Here is a 21,665-nt window from a genome sequence, read left to right as displayed (position 1 = left end):
GCCGGAAGCAAGGTTGATCTGCCACTTCAGATGTGTTACCAATGGTCTGAATTCAGATCATGAAAGTAATGTTTTTTTTATAAGCCCCAGCGGATTGTCGCTAATTGAAATATACCATGACCTTAAGAAACTGTTCTAGCCCTTACATGATATCACATTGCCTAAATCTAGCCAGCTCACAATCACCGATGATCATAAAACGTCATAGACTGGTCCTGCACTTAGGCGGTGCCTCCATCGGGGGCACAGTTTGAGCACCTGTAGGGATGAACTTAGCAGGAAGCTGCACTGCAAGCTTTAGGACAGACCCCTAGCACTGGGAGCAACCAGTAACATGAGCCCCCTGGCTCAGTGGGACGTCTCTACACATATGGGACTGGGTCCATCTCACGCGGCAGAGTCCAACCTCTGGCTTTCTCCAATTCTATGCGAATATACATACAATGTTCTCCAATCATGTAACCAATTGTATACTAATCAGTAGAATGATCCTTATTATACATTTCGCCACCGGTTGCGCACAATTAATAAAGGCAGAACGGAGGATATAGCAACCACAGGAAACTATGACTGGCACAAGGCCAGGAAGCACACGCGCACCTGAACAGCCCACACAAGCAGTTGCGGTCTGATAACTGCAGAACAGACCATATCAAGAATGGACCTTCACGCCAAATGGCAGGTAAGACCTCCACCCACACTGGTTTGTAGAGCCTGGCTTTTGTTCAACTATGGGAATTACAACAAACCCACCTAATATACCTGCTACCATCGGGTCCGACCCAAACACACTCTCCCCAACCAAAAATGGGTAGGGGCCAATAGCTTCCATTTGGTTAACCGAGGTGTAACTCCTAGCTTAACACAGGCAAGCACGGCCCTCCACTCACCATCCAGTGTGGCTCATACATGGGGCACTCCCCTTGTACAATCACCCAAGACTCTTTAGCAAGCATTAATTCATCTCAGTGCAGGGGCACATACGGGGTCACTAGCCAACCAGCCCTGAACACTTTGCACGCATTGACTTTCCATTAGTTAACACACAGCACAATAAGGCATTGCATTGGACACTTCTTAAGGCGGGCCCCCACAAGCCAGCCCATTTGGGACCACTCACCGCTTTAATCATCTGGGCACAAGTACTTCATCCCAAGTTCCTCATTCCCACCGGGGGAATTCCAACACATCAACTTTTTTTTCCTCACAGAACCGATGCCCAGTGGGGCATGCAAGTCTAACCGGACTTACAGTGGGAGGAACACACTCCGACCAGTCCTTGAGCACCATTTCACCGTCTGATGTAGAATATCATAACGCTTTAGGTAACACCTACTGTGTCAGGCTTAAAACAATAATATTTACAAATGAATTCACTAACATTTAAATCCTGTATCAATGCCCAACATTATACTAACCCAACTGTGTTTTTCTTTCTCTCCTTGACCAATTTGAAATATAGTGTTATATTATTCTATGTGACTATATTTACAAACAAACATGTCTTTTGTCCTAAAACCTGTATAATGGGATTTCATACGAATGAATCACACCTATCACCAAATGTATCTACCTATACCACCAAATGACACTTTAGATCACACTATATTACACAATGTAACTAAATTTAACAACTCAGCCTTGATAAAGACCTGCAGGGTCGAAACATGTGTCGACTGACAACACAAATCACGATTTAAAGCAATAAGCAGCCAAATTAAAATAAATATTACTCAAAAATAGGTCTACACAAATAGACTCATTCCCCTTTATACGCAAGATATCCATGCCAACCCAAAAGTTTCAGCCCCACAAGAGGTGTGGGCAACACCTCCATGACTCGTGATCTCGCAGCACGCAATCTCATAACAAACAAGCAGCGTATAATTTCAGAGTGCTGCGCAAGTGGAATTAGAACTCTAGTGCCCAACTACTACTCTAGACTATATAAGTGATCCAATCAGTCTCAAACTTGTATTATTCTGGATCAGAATCCAGAGTTACATATGACACATGCTATCATTAAGGAACTGTTAGTTTCTGATATCTGTTCTAAAATTCCCTGGATTAATCCATTAAAAAAGGAATTTAATTCCCTTGGTCTTTCCAAATTCTTTAGTTCCTTCCCTAATGTACACAAAACGGATGTAATTTTCGTTTGAGATTTATGGAAGAGAGAAGGAACCTGCACCATAGAGAAGACCTCAGTTTCCTGTTATTTCACACTTGATCGCATTCCGCCAAAGGTTAATTTACGTGCTATGGTTTTTGAGTCCGCGTAAGAGGTGCGTGCTGTTCAGCGTAAGGGCTGTCTACCTATACCCATTGTGCTGAGCCAACATATAGATGGAAATGGTCATCAGTTGCGTGCACTTTGTCCCTGCAATGACAGATCTCAGGGTGACATCATCATTTCTGATTCTTCTATCCGCCATCACGTGCCTTGGAGACAATACTTTCAATTTTGTTCCTGAAAAGAATAACTGAAGAGTTGATGCAAACAAATACCTGTGTTCTGTGCCAGACAAACGAGCTGCCTACACTGTGTTCCTTCATTGAAGGAGTTCTAACACTAAATGATGAATCTTCTCAGAACAAATAGGTTTGTGCATGGGTTTATCATTGCTATTTCTGTGTATAATTGTTTTAACCTGTATTGCATGAATATTCTTTTATGATGGTTTTTAACCTTCAAAATAAAGATTCGAAAATGTGAACATAATTGTAAAGAAAATGTAAAGAAGAATTGGTCTGCTGAGCCGCTCAATGTGGTTCCCCCCCCCACCCCCCAAGTATACAATGGTGAAATGAATTGGTGACTCTCGCGGCACCAGTGGTGTTCCTAGCTCTGGAAAAGATCTGGGGCTATGCTATTGTCGGGACTGTCGGCACTCGGGGCTAGCTAGCCTTCTGGTTGTTGCCCCTGAGCATCTATCAGGGTCCACAACCAAAAGACCCGGGGCTACAGCCCCCTCGGACACCCCCTAGCAACGCCTCTGTGCGGCACCAAGGCTATAATCATTATTGTAAACAGATCTTCGCATTTATACAAATTGCAGAACTGAGGACGGGGCAGGGCCATAAAAGCTACAGGCGCCTGGTGGGTGAAAGTAGAAGGCGATTGGGAGGCAGAGTCAATTGGTGTCAAAGTGAAGCAGAGGCATGTAGGGAGATGGAGTAGGGTGGAGAAATAAGGAGAAGGGAGGCTGCAGGGGAACAAAAGGAAGCAGTTGGAGGGAAGAGGACAACAGATATTTTGGTGGAGAAGGTTGAAGGAAGTGGAACGAAGAATGTAGGAGACATGATAGCCGAGACTGGAGCGAGAGAGGAGGTTGGGAGGAAAGACCAGGAGGTGGTTGCTGGAAACCTAAGGGTGAGGAAGGAGGTTGGAAAGAGACATAATGAGATGGAGGAGATATTGGACAGAGGAAGGGCGTTGGAAGAAGACACCAGTATCAGGGTGATGGAGACATTGGCAGAGACGTTTCTATGGGAGGGCAAAAGGGGCCTTGCCCAGGGCCCCCGCCCTGGAGGGGGCCCCATATTGCTGCCTGATCTGAAGAAGTAAGATTCCATTGTTCAGCAGTCTTAAATAGCACACGTCAGGATATTTTATGGGGTGCTGCTGAGGCTCTAAACTCATTGCCTTTCTGTTTTGACAAGTACATTCTGCCTTCATCAATTCATCATGTATTGCTTTCTGCATTCACTGTGGAATACATAGTGTGTGTGTTCGTTACGGCACAACTCTGTAGCATTCTTTCCTTTCTGTGGGACTTATTTTGATCATGTGCAATAGGCAACAGTGAAATGCATATTGATACATTGAGTACCACAATGGTTCAGAAGTTAGCTCAGCGTGCAAAGCACCCATTTGCAGATGTATGTGTTCATATGAAAAATTAAAATATCAAATTACAGCAAGGTTGGCTGAGCCTTTCCTATGTCTGATGTTTATAATCCTGTCTGCATATGCACTTGCTTTTGACGAACAACATCTGCTATTATCAGCAATGTACCTGCACCAGATAGGGGTTGCTATAAAAACTAACATATCATCCGTATGGTGAAGGTCTAGAAATTGGTTTCTTCAGATGGGGTGTTGTAAAACCTGGGCAATCGCCTCCTACGATGGCATAAACTGTTAGTCCTAGAGGTGAATAAGTATCCAAATTCAAAACAATGGAACGAAAGCGTTCATGCTTGTATCCTGGATTTGCCAGCAGACGATGGAGTGATCCTGGTTAAATCATCTAATATCTCTTACATTACTGTGCTGTCTTCTGTGAGGTTTGCCTTCTGCTTCTTTGCATGCTGCTGGTATCGTTTAGCCCATTACTTGATCTTTCTTCTTATGTAGGCCATGTGGGTGGAAGGGCTGGTAGACAGAAGAGAGCGGACCAGATGTTGCAGGCCTCTGGCAAGCATATTTTAAGGTCTGCTTTTATGACACAAGAAACGGTTTGCTTTTTGGTAAACGTCAAAGGTTTTTATGCAAGTTTATAAATGAAAATGTCACATGCCATTGTTTTGTAAGCATTTAAAGCTTTAACATACAAAAGACAAACCCAGATTAAATGTGTTAAATCACATCGATTGGTATGCTGGTACTTATATACTTCCCTTGATAATGGAGAGAATTACACTAGAATCATTCCCATTTTGCAGAACACTGTTCTATAATATTTTCTTTAAAAATGGTCATGTTTGGTAATGTGTTGGTCTTCAAATGCTACTTGTTTATCATTCTGATTAGACCAAGAATGAAGAGGGTAAGGGGACTTAAAGAGAGTAAAGGAGCTTATGCTGTGAGACAGCATATCAACTATAGGTTGTGAGCGCGACGGGTGGGGGGGCGACGGGTGGGGGGGCGGTTGGCGCTACCCGTATTCTTGATCCCTTAATTCCTTTGGTTTGGTGGCGGGAGGCCCCAAAGATGCCCGTGCCCAAGACCTCAAAAGTGCTGAAGACGGCCCTATACATTGGGAGAGGAAGGAGGGTAAAAGGTGGAGTCAGCGGAATAAGAGCTGGTGGAAAATCAGAAGCAGGCTATTTCAACCTCTAGTAGGGTTGATTCTGAGAGTGGTGAATGTAAATACACATATTAGAACGTCAAGGGGGTTAAGAAGAAGCCAGCTGGAGAAAAGAGGGCAGGAGGTGCAAAAGATACTCCGCGGTGTAGGAGAATATATTGATGCATCAAGAAAGGCAGTGGAGAAAGGAGGACATTCAGAAATAGTGCCAGCACCCAGAGACATGGAGGAGATGTGTCAAGCACAGGAGGTTCAATTAAACACCCACTCCACAGAAGCCGAATGGAGTACGACCCTCCCACCTTAGATGGCTTTGGTTCTTGGTTCGGGATAACAGGTAACCACGAGGCAGTCAATGGGGGGAAGAGGCTTAGGGGGAGGTTGTGGATAGGCATGGGGGTTTTAGGGAAACCGAAAAGAGGGTTAGGGTACGTGATTGGAAAGGCAGGGGGAAACGCAGGGAAAGCTCTGAAGACCTGACACCCCTGATGGGTACAAGTACACACTGACCCTGAACAATAATCCTGACTCCTAACCATAAACAGTAATCCTAACTCTTGACCCTGAACCTATTGCCTACTTCCTATACATACAAGCCATGAATTACACACAAAACAATGATGATGATGATACACACAAAATACACCATTCATCTCACACATTAGATGCATGTGCCCAGCACATGTACATGTAACATGTAATGCAAACTCAATGAAATGATGACATATAGCGTCCCTTTCTTTGCTCTATGGGACTGAAAATCAGACGCTTGCTAGTGACTAATTAAACACCTGCTAAACACTCTTGAGTCCAGAACCGCTTGTTGTGAAGCACAGCAGTGGAACATGCACGAACATAAGGATATTTCACTGAGCATTTTCAATTAGGGTTTCAAAACCGCTCGTTCTGAAGCACGGAGGCGTAATCATGCACGAACATAATCATAGACTTATCTAATGCGCAGGGGGCATCCCACGGCTTCCTGGGGCATGCTTAACTCCAGTGTTGTATGAAAGCATTGGCCCTGGCTCCGCGTGTCTATGAAGGCAGTCGCCGGACTACCGATCACAGTGTCCCGTTATGCTCTGCACCCGCTTGGCTGAACTCCTGTATCCTACTCGCCACACGCGTCAACCGACCCCGCGTCCTGCCCGTGCCATCACGAACAATCACCAACAATTAGGCACTGGCAGGGCGGTCTTAAAGGTGCTCCGCTGGAATGTGCGCAAGTGTGTTGCTGCTGGGCACCATGGGAATTGTAGTTTCCCCAGTGTCAGCTACCGCAGATGTCCCCAACAACCCCTAGTGTCCTCACATGATGAGAAGATAGGAGTGCAGCCTCTTTACCCACTCAGACTCTTGGTGGAAGTTCTGGGGTTTTGCTCAGTACTGCCATACCCAAACATCTTTCCGCTCCAAAACCAAATGTGACACCACAAGTGGGGACTCACAGTACTGAGGACCAGAAGCAAAGACCAGCTATGCTGGTCCAAGGAGACAAGAATGAAACATGGGGGACACTTAAGACTCTCAGGACTGTGAGTGACTTTTAACTCATTGTCCACATGGGTAAAAGAAGCTGGGATGAGATTTGCTTCCTAAAAGGCTGTAACTGAAACTAACAGAAGCCATCATGTAGTTGTTACTGAACTTTTATGCTGCAGTTTTTTAATTTGGTCCAGTTCTGCAAACAGCCCTGTATAGCTCTCTTGTGAAATATGTATTGACCTTTAACTTCTTGTGCCTGTATTGTGTTGATCCGACTTGGCTTTGTGACAAACCACTGACACTGAACTAATCTGCTATTTTCTTATGGATTTGTGACCCTTTGTTTTAAACATTTGCTCCATATTGGTGTTGGTAAAGGATTAGAGATCAGCCATATTGACATTCGATATATGTGGTTTGAATATGTATTTTTGAGAATTCAAATGTGTTTTTGCCAGTGAATCCTACTGCTGACACCATGTGTGAAAAGCACACTTCTTCTTATGATACTAGACCCAATGGAGGACAGCAGGCTGAATGCCAAGTTGAAATATGATCATATTTTGGTTTGCCCCAAGTAGGTCATAGGGTTACAGATGCTATTTTTAACTGAGCAAAACATTTTCTTTTGTGTGGTAGTGTGAGTGCAATGTGTTTCGTTTTCAATGCAAAATGTGAGCACCAATGAAGACAGTAAAAATAAATAATGGAATATCCGGACTGTTACATTCCAATTAAAATGAATGGAGGATTGAAGTTGTGGGGGAGGTCAATGGGGACCGTATGAAACCTGGTACACTTGTGGCATTGCTGGGGTACACTGGAGAAGTGCCAAGGCACGCAATGAGATTGGCCAGATTGATGTTAGTGTTAGCCAAAAGGCAGGTGTCTATGGTGTGGGGAAGGAGGGAGGTGTCTTCAAAAGACTTGTGGTTGAAAGATATTGCTTACTGTTTTGATATATGAGCTGAGTATAGGCTTATTATGAATGCAAAAGCAAGGCTCATGGACATCTGGGGTCCGTATGAACAGTACCAGTTGGCTAGGCGTGAGTCATCACCAGAGTGGGGGGGACACTGAACCCGGTAGTGATGTGTTGTAGTCACTGTGTAAAATGAAGCAATATTGCCTTGATGTACTGTTATTGTCTTGTTGACTCTAGAAGCTGTCTTGTAAGTTCTTCTTTTTTAAGAATGGAGGAAATATAAGCAATTATGACCAACAAATCAGGAGTGGACCTTTCCTTGCATCCAACCACAAGTTATTTCAATGTGTTGTCTGGACTCCTTGCTCTTCTATTTGCTCCTCAGTGTCTAGATGTGCCGACCTGTGGAGCAAATCAAGCATTTGCTGATCAAATTTCAACTGTACGCCAATGATATACTCAGCTAGTGGTACAAGGGAAAAATGGTGCCGCACTACACATGCCTCGATCCCAGTCCTTGTCCCGGGAGGATAGCTCAGTGGCAACGTGCGCGCCTTGGAAGCAAGACTACACGAAGCAACACAGGTTCGATCCCCGGGTCGCGTTTAAGCGCGTTATAAATACGCAACTAAGAAAAAAACAACAGTGCCTCGATGCCTGCGGGCTGTGTGAGCGCTTTAAAAATGTACAAATAAATAAAATAAAAAGGTATGTTTCAAAACAATCCAAGGGTGGCTAGCATGAAAACGGATATTCTCCTGCTTAGTACCTCCAGAATGCAACACTCCCATTCCAGTAGGTGGATTGCCTGGCCTCTCCAACCACTCCTGTTGGGACCATCTGCAATCTAGTAATCTGGTGTAATGCAAAGATTCCCTAATAGAGCAAACACGGGAGTTTGTCAAGTATTGGAATCACCACCTTGACTTAGTCAAAAGCCTCCTCCCAGCCCCTTCTCACTCTTCAAACCTCTATAGTCAGAGGTGTTCATTTTCATAGCTGATGCTGAATTGATACAATGCTTTGGGCACGCTGCACTCTGAATTCACTCTCAGAGTTCCAGACCTCTGGGCACCCCACAAAGTCCTGGACAAGACTACACCCCTCTGCCTTTGGGATTCAACATCCACATTTCCTCCATTTGGAAGCTAACATCTCCCAACATCTTGATACCTCATTGACTAGATATTCTAAATGGTGTATTTAAGGACACATATATATAGGTAAAGCCCTGATCATCAATGTTGACCAGCTTCAGTCCTTGAGGGACAGATTTTCAGGATACCCCTTATTAATATGCATGAGATAAATGTGCATACAATGATATGATATGATAGGTTATTTATAACGTGCTTAATACACAGAGGTTTCTAAGAACGGACCGGGGATCGAACCTGTGTTGCTCCATGTCGTCTTGCACGTTGCCCCTGAGCTATGCACATTTTTGCTCATTAATGAGGGGAACCTGAAAACCGTCAGGCTTCCGGCCCTTGAGGCCTGGAGTTGGACATCCCAACTTCTGCCCTCTGATGTGAACAGTCTGCATCACTGCATCCACAGCACGTCTAATTCTACCATTGCTTTCTTTGCTTCTAGCTACTCCTCACCTTGTTGCTGCTGTGGATGATGCAGGGGATGCTGTGCAGGAGGGTTACAAGTGTACTATAAACAAGTAAGATTTCTGAAAAGAGGAGAGACATACAGGGATTGCAAATTGGAATCTAGATATCCAAAACCCTGTCCAGAAAACCTTAAAGGGGCCCATTTTTTGAGAGTTCGAGAGGTTCTAGCATCTCTAAAAAAGGTATTGCTGTTCCTACCTTAGGAGTCTGTGGTTGAGGAAGGAGGAAGGAGCCAGGACCAGCGCACGGTAGCATCAGCACTAAGAGCTTGTCCCCCAATGGATCAATTAGCAAACTGCAAAGAAATCCGATCTTCTAGAGTTAGACCTTGACATGGCTGCACTTTGTCTGGAACAAGAGCTCAGAGTAGCTTGGCTATCCTACCTAAGGCTAATGGATTCATCAGATTCAAGTTCTCCAGAAATGTCCTCAACGCTGACGTTTCTGGGGATTGACTGTAAGGAAGGTGGGTAACCGTCTGCAGGGCGGACGGTCCCAGCAGTTGCTTGTGAGCTCTGCAGAGAGATTATGAAAGAGGGGGCGAACAAAGGCAGATCCATCATTAGTTGAAACCCAACCAGAGAATGGACCCCCACCCCTTCTTTCGTCTAAGGATGAAACAGCCAAAAGGCAACAGAATGGACATTGGCTATGTTATGGATTCATATAAACAAAAGGGTCAAGTCCACGTGAGTAATGGATTCATAAGGTCTGGCAGCTGAATAATGTTGAAATGTGCTTGACTCACTCCAATTAATTACTTTTTTGAAAACGCAGTTAATACTGGAGACCAGTCTCTAAGCACACGACGGGACTAGGATTTGAACCTGTGTTGCTCTGCGTTGTCTTGCTTCCAAGACAGTATCGCTGCTGCTGAGCTATCCTCCCAGCCCAACTCAAAATTGATGTTCATCTGCATACGGCACCAGTACAGGAGTGTGCCCACGTTCACAGATCTCTCTGGCACACTTATTTATTTATTTTGCAAAATAAATAAATAAATATATATATATATATATATAGCACACCAAGCCCCAGGGCATCTAGGCGCTGTAAGGTAGTGTTGTTGTTTCAATGCCAGAGTACGATGTTAGAGAGGTACTGTTAATACACCTACTTGTGCAGGGTGACTGTGGGGTCGTAGGGGGCGGGCTCATTCATGGCGGTTGTATCTCCGCCTTAGGTTGTGGGGAAGGCGCACCTTTCTGGGCTCTATTTCGTGGCGGATGCCTTCTGTCCAAATCAGAGCAGGGCAAGGGTGCCATCGGCGCGACCGCATAGAACGAACTTGTGTTACAAGCCTCGTTCTCGTGACAGCACCCGTTTGTGCATGCGCTTCCGCCTTGCACTCCAAGCCTCACTTTCATGCCGGATCGCTATTTAAGTGTTTCCGGTCCAGGTAATCACCACATCTCAATGGGGTTTGGTTTACCTTCCACTTCGCTCACCTACTACCTTGTTGCTGCTTCTTGATCCCTGTCTTTGTGCCTGGTCCTGGGGTTAGGTCCCTGCTTAAACCCTTCCTGTGCTGGGTTGTCCTGTCCCTGCCTTCCTGCCTCCTTCCTTCTTGTTCCTTGCCCGCTGTCCTGCCCAGTCCTGCATTCCTCCTGTTCTTCCTTTCAGACCCTTCCTTTTCTTCCCCTCTGGTTTTACCTGATCCTTGCCTGCCTTGCTTGGGTACCGGTGGTCCTGGTCATACCTGTTTGCTACAGTGAAGAATCCTTTGCTACCTACCTTCTTTGCTGCCTTGGACATTCTGCTTACTGGCTACCAACCTACCATCATTGCTGACCCGGACATTCTACTCACCATTTGCCAGACAACATATACGACCTCCCCTACCAGTGCTTGCACTGTTCTGGCGCCATGTTAATATAGGGGAAGAGTCATTCGTGGCGTCAGGAGCTGGCCCCTGTTCAATCCTGTGATTTCAGGACGGATCCGGGGTCGACTCTTTGCACCACATTGCTTCGTTCTGTTGACTTTGTCGCCTGCTGCCAGCCCATGACCTGGCTACACCAGTACGCAAGACCCCTGGAGAAACAGGTACACATCATCCACGTGACGCACAGCTTAACAGGTACGCAGATCATAAGGTTACATGGTCACACTTGTGTGGGTTTCACGTGACACCCCTAGGAGCATGCCCGCAGGGGTGGTTGCTGAGGCCAATCCCTTGCGCAGTGAGTTCCTGAGATTGTCTCACACCTGCTTTTTTTAAATTGTCCACACACAGGCAGCAATGACCTTTTCGAGGGTTGTGTTGATCGTTGCAATGTATCTGCTGGCCCTGGTACCATGAGCTTTTCTGGAGCCCTTCCGCTCTTACAGGCCTGGAATAATACAGTTATCGGATCTATAGATGGGTCTGCAACTCCGGAATTTAAGAGCAACAACTAAAAAATCACACTGGCTTTTATTGCGATTCGTTGTATTGAAATGTATTTTGTGTGGGTATCCTGAAAACGTGGGAGTGGATTTAGCTCTCAGGCCCGGGCTCTTATCTTGAAGTGCCCAGTGTAAATTCCACAGCAAGGCCTCAATCAATGATTGAAACATCTGTGCCAGAGTGGAGTGGGCAGCCATTACTGGGGGCCTAGTTGTTCCGTGCTGTTTATTGGTTGTACAGTGGTACTGGTAGATGTAGTTGCTGTTTGCATGATTGAGTGATGCTCGTATTTTTCAGGCCTTGGGTCTCTGGCTTCTGGCACCCTATGCCCCAGCTTCACCCCTCATGTTCCACCCCCCACACACTCCACCGCACTCCTCCCTTCCCCCGGCCTTTGGCCTCTATCTGGAAGAGGCTCTGGTGTATTTGTGGGTTTTCGCTAATCCACCTGCTCCACTGACCTGCATGCAGGGCTCTCGAGGCTGGCACGCCGGTGGCCCTGACCTAGTTGCGGGGCAGATCTCAGACACACCTCTTATCGATCAGGTGGTCACTGGTGCAGTGCCAGCGGACAGAGAAACGGGTGTCACCGAGAGACTCGGGACACCCGGAAAGAAACAAAGTGCCGAGTCATTCCTTCTCAGGGTCTAGCGCCTTATATCACACCGGCAATGCACGGATAATGCTGTGATAGGCTGCGGCCGCTGAAAAACACTGCGCTGGGGCCGGGGCGGGGGAGGGGGGCAGTGGGAGCTGTACAACAGAGGCGATTCTCTGTCACAATGCACACCAACCAGTTCAAATGTTTTAATGGTCGTGGGGCAAATCGATTTTAAACACACGAAAAAACTCATACCGTACCTACACACACAGACAGGCCGAACACTGGGCGGGAGTGCGGGGTCTGGTGTACCGTGTGACCCTAAAAAACATGTGGTTCCGTTTCCGGCGCGCGTATTCTCTGCTGTTAAAGTGAGAAAGGGGTCTCCACTGAGTTATTCAATTAAGATAACGTTGCAGAGGGTCTATCAAGTGAACGGCATCCCAACAAGCATCGTTCCCCAAACATTCATCATCAAAGGGGAAGTCAACAATCCCTGGTGTTGGGGAGTCAAGATAACTAAAATAATGTGTGTTATCAATAAATAGGAAAATAGGACCTTTTGAGGAATGTCTGTGTTGGTGCAGCCAGGACACAAGTCTTTAACCCGTACCTTGTACACACATCTGCGTAACCGGAACGTTAACCCACTGAGGTATCTCGCAAGTGGAGTGCGCCGTTCATTTTTGCACCCCGCTGTGCCCCCTGCTGGCGAGGAAGGGCAGCGTTCGCAGGTCAGCTTGAGACGTCGGATGCTCGCCTCCTCCCAAGCCTGAGCCGAGCACGAGTGTGGGGGCAGGGAGGCGCACCTGCCGCCGGCGCAGCCCTCCCTCGCCTGCACATGCACGGTAACTAGGGGAGGGCCGGCATTGCACGGGGAGGGCCTCCGCTGCTGACATCATATCCAGGGGCTGGGAGTTATAAATGGGGCGATGCTGCAGAGCCCAGCAGCTCCTTCACGCGATGCTGTAAGAGGAGGAAGGTGACCCGGCAGCCAGTATCCCCCGTCCAGCACACCTCCCACGGAGCAGCCCCCTCTCTGTGCCCTCCAGCCTCGGACCATCGACGGGATACACGATGCAGCGCCTGGGGTGGCTGGCCATTGCGCTGTGCGCGATGCACGGTAAGTGATGCGCGATGGCGGGTGGGCTTCAGGTCCAGGCGATACCCTATAGCCATAGGCAGCCAGCACCGGCTCCTTCGACACGAATGTTGCCCCCTCGGCACCAGGGGAAGCGTGGAGCATAGGGACAAAGGAGCCGACCCCATTGAAACCAATGTAGCCCTTCAATACAATGGATAGAATGCGGATCCATGTGTGCCCTGAATCACCAATGATAGGTTTCCTGTGCCATCAACAGCAAGTGGGTACTTCCGCAGCAGAGACAGGGACCGGATGCCAATGAAAGCGAAAGTGCCCTTCAACTTCAAGGACAGAGCACCGGAGACCACAGTGCCCTAAGGCACCAGGGACAGGGTAACGTATCCCCACGCTTACCAATGGCGCCCTGAGGCACTTAGTACTGTGCAACGGTCCCTATCAGGACCAGCGCTGTCATTCAGCACCACGGAAAACGACGCCGGACAATGCCCTTCAGCACCGTGGACGCTGCCGGCTGTCATTGTAACCAGAGGCGCTTTCCGGCACCATGGACAGAGCCAGCGGGCCCTAGCAAAATACAGCGTGCTTTTCAGCACCATGGACAGAGCCAGCGCGCCCTAGCAAAATATAGCGTGCCTTTCAGCACCATGGACAGAGCAGCTGCCGCCACCTAAGCACAGGTGCCTTGCGGCACTAGCACAGGCCCCATGGGTCTCTGTGTGCAGGTGGACTCCCAGCAAACCACTGGCCTCTCGATCCTTCCGCTTCATTTTTTTACTGACTTTTCTGAGGGATCAAAATATTACATCCGTCACTGTTTTTTTCATTGCCGACCCTTTCTCTGCTGCATTGGTCCTCGAAGGTTACTTTGCTGTCCAAGGTAGACTCCTCTTCCTGTAGCACGCCATGTGAGCAGCCCGTGAAATCCGAACGATTGTAGAAAATTAATAACAATAATTACACTCGTGCGATGAGCCATAGCGCTTTCTGGCACGGGCTTTGCACTTTGAAGCGCTGTAAACATCCAGTGCTGTGATTGATCTAGCTGTTTCAGTGCATGCTCCGCCCCCCTCTCGGCTGCACGGTGCATATCTGTGAATGAACCGGCGCAGGCCGCCTGCATCAGGCGGGTTGGTCGCTACATGCCAATGGGATTGCATTTTCTTGCTTCATTCTTGTGGGGGAGGGGCTACTGCACTGGGGTTACCAGCTGCCCTGGCTGCCCGCATTGCAATCACCTGGTCCCATAGTCCTTGCATTAGCAGGGTCTGCATGCGTGCTTAATCCTGTAGCGATGTGGGGGAAGGTGATATTCTTTTCTCGGACCCCCTGCTGTAAGGGGGGGAAGGTGGATGGGGGAGTGAGCACATGAATTCCTTTATGCACCTGAAAAACACTGATTAATGACCTAGACTGCCTCATATCAAGATAAGCTTTTTAAATGTTGATTTCAGCCATTGCCATTGTTTGCAATAACACATCATCAAGAAGTGGTGAACGTTATACTGTAGGTTTTGCTGCCTGCCGGCTCGCCATTGTGACTAATTGCATTTTACCCCCCAGAGTATTCCCTGCTAAAAACTCTCCAATACTCTGCACACTCTTCCTCAAACACTGAACAAATCACACACATGCCTCCACCCGATAGAACAAACAAAAAACACTGCACAATATAGACACCACACAACACCCAACAGGAAACTAAAGCAATCACACACAAATCACCCGATGCACACTCTTGCACCAAACACCACATAACGTCGGCCGACTGAAAACAAACCTGCACACAGTGACCGGTTTTTCCAAACTCTAGCTACCAACAGCACACCGAAGCTCTCTTGCGCTTTCCCCTCTCAGTCCCACTAACTAAACCCTCCGAACCCACTTTCCTTTTCAGATCAGCCAGAGCACGTGGAGAGCATGAAAATGCCAGCGATGCGCGGGTTAAATCACAATAATACAGGCTGTGAAACTGGAAACACGCAGAGCACGAAACACCTGGAGAGTAGCCCCAACATGCTGAAGAAAAATAAGGTGGACCATGTCGACCTCTAACTGATTAAAACACATACACGATCTGTGCTTTCCTCTCCCAAGACTCCACTACCCAACTCCTCCACAGTCATGCATCATTCTCTCTCCCCATTCCTCCTAAGCCCTTCCACAGGAGGTATGGGCGATACCCCTGTATTCCTCCAGTCTTTCATTTTCCACAACCAAGCAAGAGGTAGGCTCCTTCTTACTCAACCGGCACCCCACAAACCAGTGACCCCAGGCTTCACTTTACCTCTTGGTCTACATTTTAGAAGTCGATGTTATTTTCGCTTTATTTTGGTTCAAACACATTCCTACGGTCTATATTACTGATGTATATCGCAAACAGACAGACTTGCTACAGCTTAACAAGGTCCCACTGTCAGTTTGGCCGGGAGGGTAACACCATGTGGTAATTTTAAATACCGCATGATGTTACCGTTACCGCCAAACTCACAATTTTAAGTACCACAGTTTTTTTTTTTTAATTGCACCCAACTATGAGTTGGAGCTGTGTGGGATATTTACATCATAAGGAACATAGAAAGTTAAGCCTGGGGTAAATATGGGTTATTTACCTAACATAGTACAGTCTATGTGCCCAAAGTGGTAACTATTACGTGATCTCAGCTTAGTTTTATTTTTAAAAAGAAGTGGTATTTAAAACACCAAATTGTGAGCATTGCCACCACAGTTAAAAGAAGACCTCATCCACTCAGAGTGGTGTGGCATGCTTCATTTTTAGTTTTTGCAAGTAGGCGGCTTTAAGCACTGTCTATAAGCCAACATATGTGCATTGCAGTACAGATATGATTGAGATATTGGTGTAAAGAGGGACACACATGTTTGTGGGGTCTGGTTGTAGTTACCCACCATTGATTGCCCATGGCCTGCCCTCCCCACGCAAATCAGGACCTCTTGGGATCTCTATGAGCCAGCACTCTCAAGGAGTGACATCACACTGTGTGCTCTAAAGTGCACGCCAGTGTTATTTCTTGGCAGTCTTCTGGGAGTTCTTGTCTACGTTGCAGCGGCAAATGTGTGACTTGTGTAATAACATTTCTAAACTAAGTGTGCTTTCGCCCACGTGATTTATGAGTAATAGGTGTCACCTCACATCTGCTCTTTGTACTGAAGGCCACGGTTTTGAATTGTGCAGATCTGTATTAGACAGTCTTTTGCGAGGCACTGCTATCATATGCCCGGGTGCTCACACCGTGTTCCAGCTGTTGCCATCCTATGACTGCTAGAACCATTATGGCAGAGCCTGGCAAATGTCTGTGCAATGCCTGCACGCCAGCAAAAACTGATGGCTTTTCCAATGCTTGTTTTAATTAACGCACAAGGCTATTTAAATAGAAATTAGAGTGAGAGGAATACAAACGAGTGCACGGGTTGGTTTATTTAATGTATTTATTTAATGTGTTAAAATGACTTTATTTTTTATGTAATGATGATGTGTGCATTTTTCTTTGTAATGTATTATTACCTAAGGTAAGAATATTTGTTATTAATCAATAATGTTTGTCAAGTAAATGAAGGTTTTGTAACTCAGTGCGGTAGCTGACTGGTGCTCCCATGCCAGACACCCTTAGGCGTGTAGCTCGAGCCTGTGAGTAGCTCCGGAGCCGTCTGCTGCTACACCAGACACCCTTAGGCGTGTAGCTCGAGCCTGTGAGTAGCTCCGGAGCCGTCTGCTGCTACACCAGACACGCTTTGGTGTGTAGCCCAAGCCTGTGAGTAGCTCCGGCGCCGGCTGCTGCTACACCAGTCACCCTTCGGTGTGTAGCCTGAGCCTTTAAGTAGCTCCAGAGCTGGCTGCTGCTATACCAGACACCCTTCAGTATTCAGCCGGGGCCTGTAAGTAGCTCCGGCGCCGGCTGCTGCTACACCAGTCACCCTTCGGTGTGTAGCCTGAGCCTTTGAGTAGCTCCAGAGCTGGCTGCTGCTACACCACTCACCCTTCAGTATTCAGCCAGGGCCTGTAAGTAGCTCCGGAGCCGACTGCTGCTACACCAGTCACCCTTCGGCGTGTAGCCCGAGCCTTTGAGCCATTCCGGAGCCGGCTGCTGCTACACCAGACACCCTTTGGTGTGTAGCCCGAGCTCAAGCCTTTGAGTAGCTCCGGAGCCGGCTGTTGCTACACCAGACACCCTTCGGTGTGTAGCCCGAGCTCAAGCCTTTGAGTAGTTCCGGAGCCGGCTGCTGCTACACCAAACACCCTTCGGTGTGTAGCCCGAGCCTTTGAGCAGCTCCGGAGCCGGCTGCTGCTACACCAGACACCCTTCGGTGTGTAGCCCGAGCTCAAGCCTTTGAGTAACTCCGGAGCCGGCTGCTGCTACACCAGACACCCTTCGGTGTGTAGCCCGAGCCTTTGAGCAGTTCCAGAGCCGGCGTGTTGTTAGCAAGCGCCGCTAAACCCCAGGGATTTTCGTAGGGAAGGAACAAGCAGTCCCTCAGAGGACCGTTTGTTCCAACACAGATTACTGCGTATGGATTAAGTGCCTCCGCGGTAATGATCGGAATTTATGACCTATAGATTGATTGGGGGAAGGGGGTGTGGGGCTTTCGCTGGACCTTTTCATTAATAACTTTCCCGGTGGTTCTTTCTCATCCTTTGTAGCGAGTTCCCTGCCTGTGTCCAGTGATACGAGTCAAGACGACACAAAGGTAAGGATTGATGTTGCGCTCCCGCAAGAGCTGTGAGACATGCGCTGCGGCTAGCTGTGCTCGTGCCCGCACTGGAAGACTCTAAAGTCTTGGACATTAGTCTGCCTTTGTAGACACTCTGTCGGAGTAGGTGGGCCGAGAGGGGCGCACTTGCGTCAATAGTTGGTGCTAAACTTGGGAAGATGATGGCCACACTCTCAAGGGTGTCATTAAGTCAATTTCCTTGTATACAATTGGCAGGCAATGTTTGTATGTTCCTTGTGTCAGGAGGGTCGTCATGCCCAGAAATTGAGTCTTGGTTCTCAACTGTGGCATTTAGGAATGTATTAGAAGGTATCTGAACTATACACAGGTCAAGTGAGTAAGATTGAAGCACATTCATGCCAATAGTTACGCTTTTTGGGGACTTGTGTCCCTGTGTTCTCGTGTCTGAACCCTGTTGTCCCCTCTCCACAGTACCCTTGAACCACTGCCCTAATGTGTTTTCTTTGAATGAGAATGAATTGGTTCCAAGAGTAATCATTCCTGCTGCGACCCGACGGGTCTGAAATCTGGCATGGCCCATGGAGGATGTTACCAGGGAGTGGAGAGGCTCAAAGGGAGGGAGGAGGGAGGGGTTTAGAATGGGAGGACCTCAGCTGCACCTCTTCCAACACTGGGAAATCCATTTTCTCCCCCAAAGCAGAAACGATTAAGATCAGGAAAGTCAAATACTTCAGATTGAATGGTTGACAGTAATATTAAGTGCACCCCAAAAATGGCACCCACGCGGTGCAGACAGAGACTCGATAGCCCTGTGAGGGTGCCAGGAGTGCATACCCCTCGTTACGTCAGGGTTCAACCTCTGGCTCTATGGGGGAAGCTGGATCCAAGGGTTCGGTTCAGCTTCCTCCTGGTGTCCAAGGCATTGCAAGGCCTGGGATTAGTGCAAGCACTTTACAGGCAGCACTTCCAGAAGTATTGAAGCGGGCACATGGAGAGGACACCGGATGGGAAGGCAGCATTATGGCCGGGGATGTGTGGGCACCACACAGAAGGGACGGACGCCCTGCTCTGGGGGTGAGAGAATAGGGATATAGCGCAGGGACGTCCTTTGGGGGTCACCAGGGGTCGCATCTGTGACCCCGAAAGTCTCCCTTGTTACCCCTGTAGATTCCTCCCATGTTACCCCTAAATAAATAAAAAAAAGATTATTTTTGTTTTTTTTATTGAAGCTCCTGGGCTGTGACCAGCGTCACGTGACTCTTTTTTTCTGGAGTGGCTGGCTTTTTTGTTGAGGCCTCTTAAAAAAACAGGGGTTTCCACAAGTGGAACACTTTGAGCAGTGACCCTAAAAAAGAAAGAATAATAAATAATGTGCCTTTCTGGAATTCTATACAATAATTGCTTGACTCATTAAACAGGTGAAAGGTCGTGTTCCATCGCTTCCAGTGATGTCATTTGGCAGTGGGAACAAATGACATCACATCCTGTGATGTCATCAGTGGTCTGGAGTCATGTAATGTCACTTCCGCTACCGTTGGCATTTTTGTGAAAGGACGTCCTTGGATATGGGCACTGTGTCCCAAGTGTCGTGGCAAAGTGCGCAAGGCTGCAGGAGGCCACAGGGCAGGCAGAGGTGAGACTAGGTGGCATATCAAATGAGAGTCTGGGGTTCTTGCTCTGGAAGAGGAGCGCCTCTCGGAGCATATTTACTGCTGAGGGAGGAGTTTGTGACGTAAGCAGGGCTTGTTCCACTGATATGCGCCCTCCTCAAGTTGGAGAAGGTGTGTCACGCGGGTAGGGCTTATGTGAGCAATAGGAATAAACTGTAAGGAAATAGGGCGTATCCTCCAAGTAATAAAGGTTAAGAACAAATGGAGGGTTAATATGTTCCTGCATTAAAATGAGTAGGCGATGGGGTTTGCAGAGGCACTGTGTGGTGTCAAAGGGGACAAGGTTATGCCATTCTGCTACGCACAATGTGACAGTCAGGATTGTAGAAAGAAGGTAGGCTTGAAGGCAAACATATTCCAATTGGTTATTTATGACGTGCTTAATACCCAGAGGTTTGTGAGCGAGGACCCGGGGATCGAACCTGTGTTGCTCTGTGTTGTCTTGCTTCCAAATCGAGCTATCCTCCGGAGACATGCTCTGGAATAGCACACCCGACGACAGTGGAGTAGGTTTGACGAGTCATGTGGGACCTCAGGGCGTGAATGATCAAGCTAAGACACCACCCAGGTTAGCAGCAGTTCCCCACACAGGCCTTACTAAAGAATATTTATTTGACAAGTTAGGGGTAGGCAAATAGGAAAAGCACACACCCATGCAGGGGGGGCGGGGTGGGAATATACCATTCTCTTCATATTCCAATAAGTATAATGAGTGGCACTACTGGTGACTGTTAGAACACTTTCCCAGATTCAGGCAACACAGACCCCAACACTAGGGTGACTAGATTTTCAAAAAACAAACCCGGGACAGGCCGTGAAAATAGAAGTAGGACTAAAGTAAATACACATACAACTGTAGTCCTACCTCGATGTCCGTGGCCCATTTTGGGGGGTTAGGGGGAGAGGGTGTGCTAACAGGCACACTGCTCTCATTGGAGGAGAGCGCCGGTGAGGGCAAGGGGGGAGGAAATGGGGGCGTGAAAAGCATTTCACGCCCCCATTCCCATAGGAAGAGATGCGCCGGAACTCGATTTTGGGATTTCGAAATCAGATTGCAGCAAAAAAAAAGAGACTGTAGGCGAAACCCCGGACGGGATTCATAAAATAAAAAAACTCCTAGGACGTCGGGTGATTTCCCTGGACTGTCCTGGGAAAACCAGGATGTCTGGTCACCCTACCCAACACTCCAGGGAGCTTTGTGATAAATGAGGTGGAGTTAGGTGGGAAGAGAAGTTGCCTTATCCCAACCTTTGCATTAGGCACAGATGAAGCAGAATTACTCTGAGGGATCACAGGTATGTCCAATGAGCGCAGGGATGATGTATCATCATGGGGAGGTTAGTGAAGGACCTTGATTACAAATGCTTGGATGTGTGCGTCCAGGATAGAAGGCACGCCGGCGGAGGGCAATACAGAAGATGGCTCACTTTGCTGCTAAGTAGAGGTGGCATCATGAGAACTACTCATGTGATCAGAAGGGACGATGCCATCAAATGGAGGGTACTGTACGTGTTGAATGTGCTACGCAGTGTAACATAGCTGCGAAACAACGGATCACAGTAAAACAAGGGGATAGAGTAATGGGGCACGCTTATGGATCCACTTAGAGGAAACATCCAAAAATCCCATAAACAAAAATTCTGAACGGCCGAAAAGTTCAACCAAATCCCCCATTCGGTGCTAAGGGCTGCAGGGGCTAAGGGGGTGTCCCCCGCCCCGTTGTTCACTATATTGTGAGCAGGGTTTACAGGGGTGTCCCCCACAGCCGATCCCAAAAAAGTGAAAAAAATAAAGTAAAACATTTTTTAAAAAAGGAAAGGACCCTGCGGCGCGATCACGGAAGTGAAAGAGACCAGGCATCGCAGGGACACAGAGTCAGCGGCACACAGCAAAGTGTGTCGCCGCAAGGTAAGTAGGTGGTGGGGGTGTGGGTGGGGGCCAAGCCAGAAATGTTCAGGGGTGAAAAGAACAAAGATTATTTTAGGAAAAATAATCTTCGGTCTTTTATCTCTCGAACATTTCCGTCACGGGATTCCAACACCAATCTCAATTAGAAGGACAGACTATTACAGGTCTACTTGGTAAACGCTCACTGCAGCCCATGTACTAGAATATCGGGAGCCAAACTCCAGAAGGGGGCAGACAG

The 21,665-nt window shown here is 47.7% G+C and overlaps 1 protein-coding gene across 1 annotated transcript in view; it reads left to right on the top strand.

Annotated features, from left to right (window-relative positions):
• Positions 1-12,790: 12,790 nt before the first annotated feature.
• Positions 12,791-21,665, top strand: part of CHGA (chromogranin A) — a 124,895-nt gene continuing 116,020 nt past the window's right edge. Inside the window, exons 1-2 of the mRNA XM_069637741.1 lie at positions 12,791-13,181; positions 17,818-17,864. Coding sequence (XP_069493842.1) covers positions 13,136-13,181; positions 17,818-17,864 — 93 coding nt within the window. The 5' untranslated portion in view covers positions 12,791-13,135. The remainder of the gene's footprint in view (positions 13,182-17,817; positions 17,865-21,665) is intronic.

Source organism: Ambystoma mexicanum, chromosome 14 (assembly GCF_040938575.1).
Source record: "Ambystoma mexicanum isolate Mex_15411 chromosome 14, UKY_AmexF1_1, whole genome shotgun sequence".
NCBI lineage: Eukaryota > Metazoa > Chordata > Amphibia > Caudata > Ambystomatidae > Ambystoma > Ambystoma mexicanum.
This window is presented reverse-complemented; position numbering and strand designations above follow the sequence as displayed.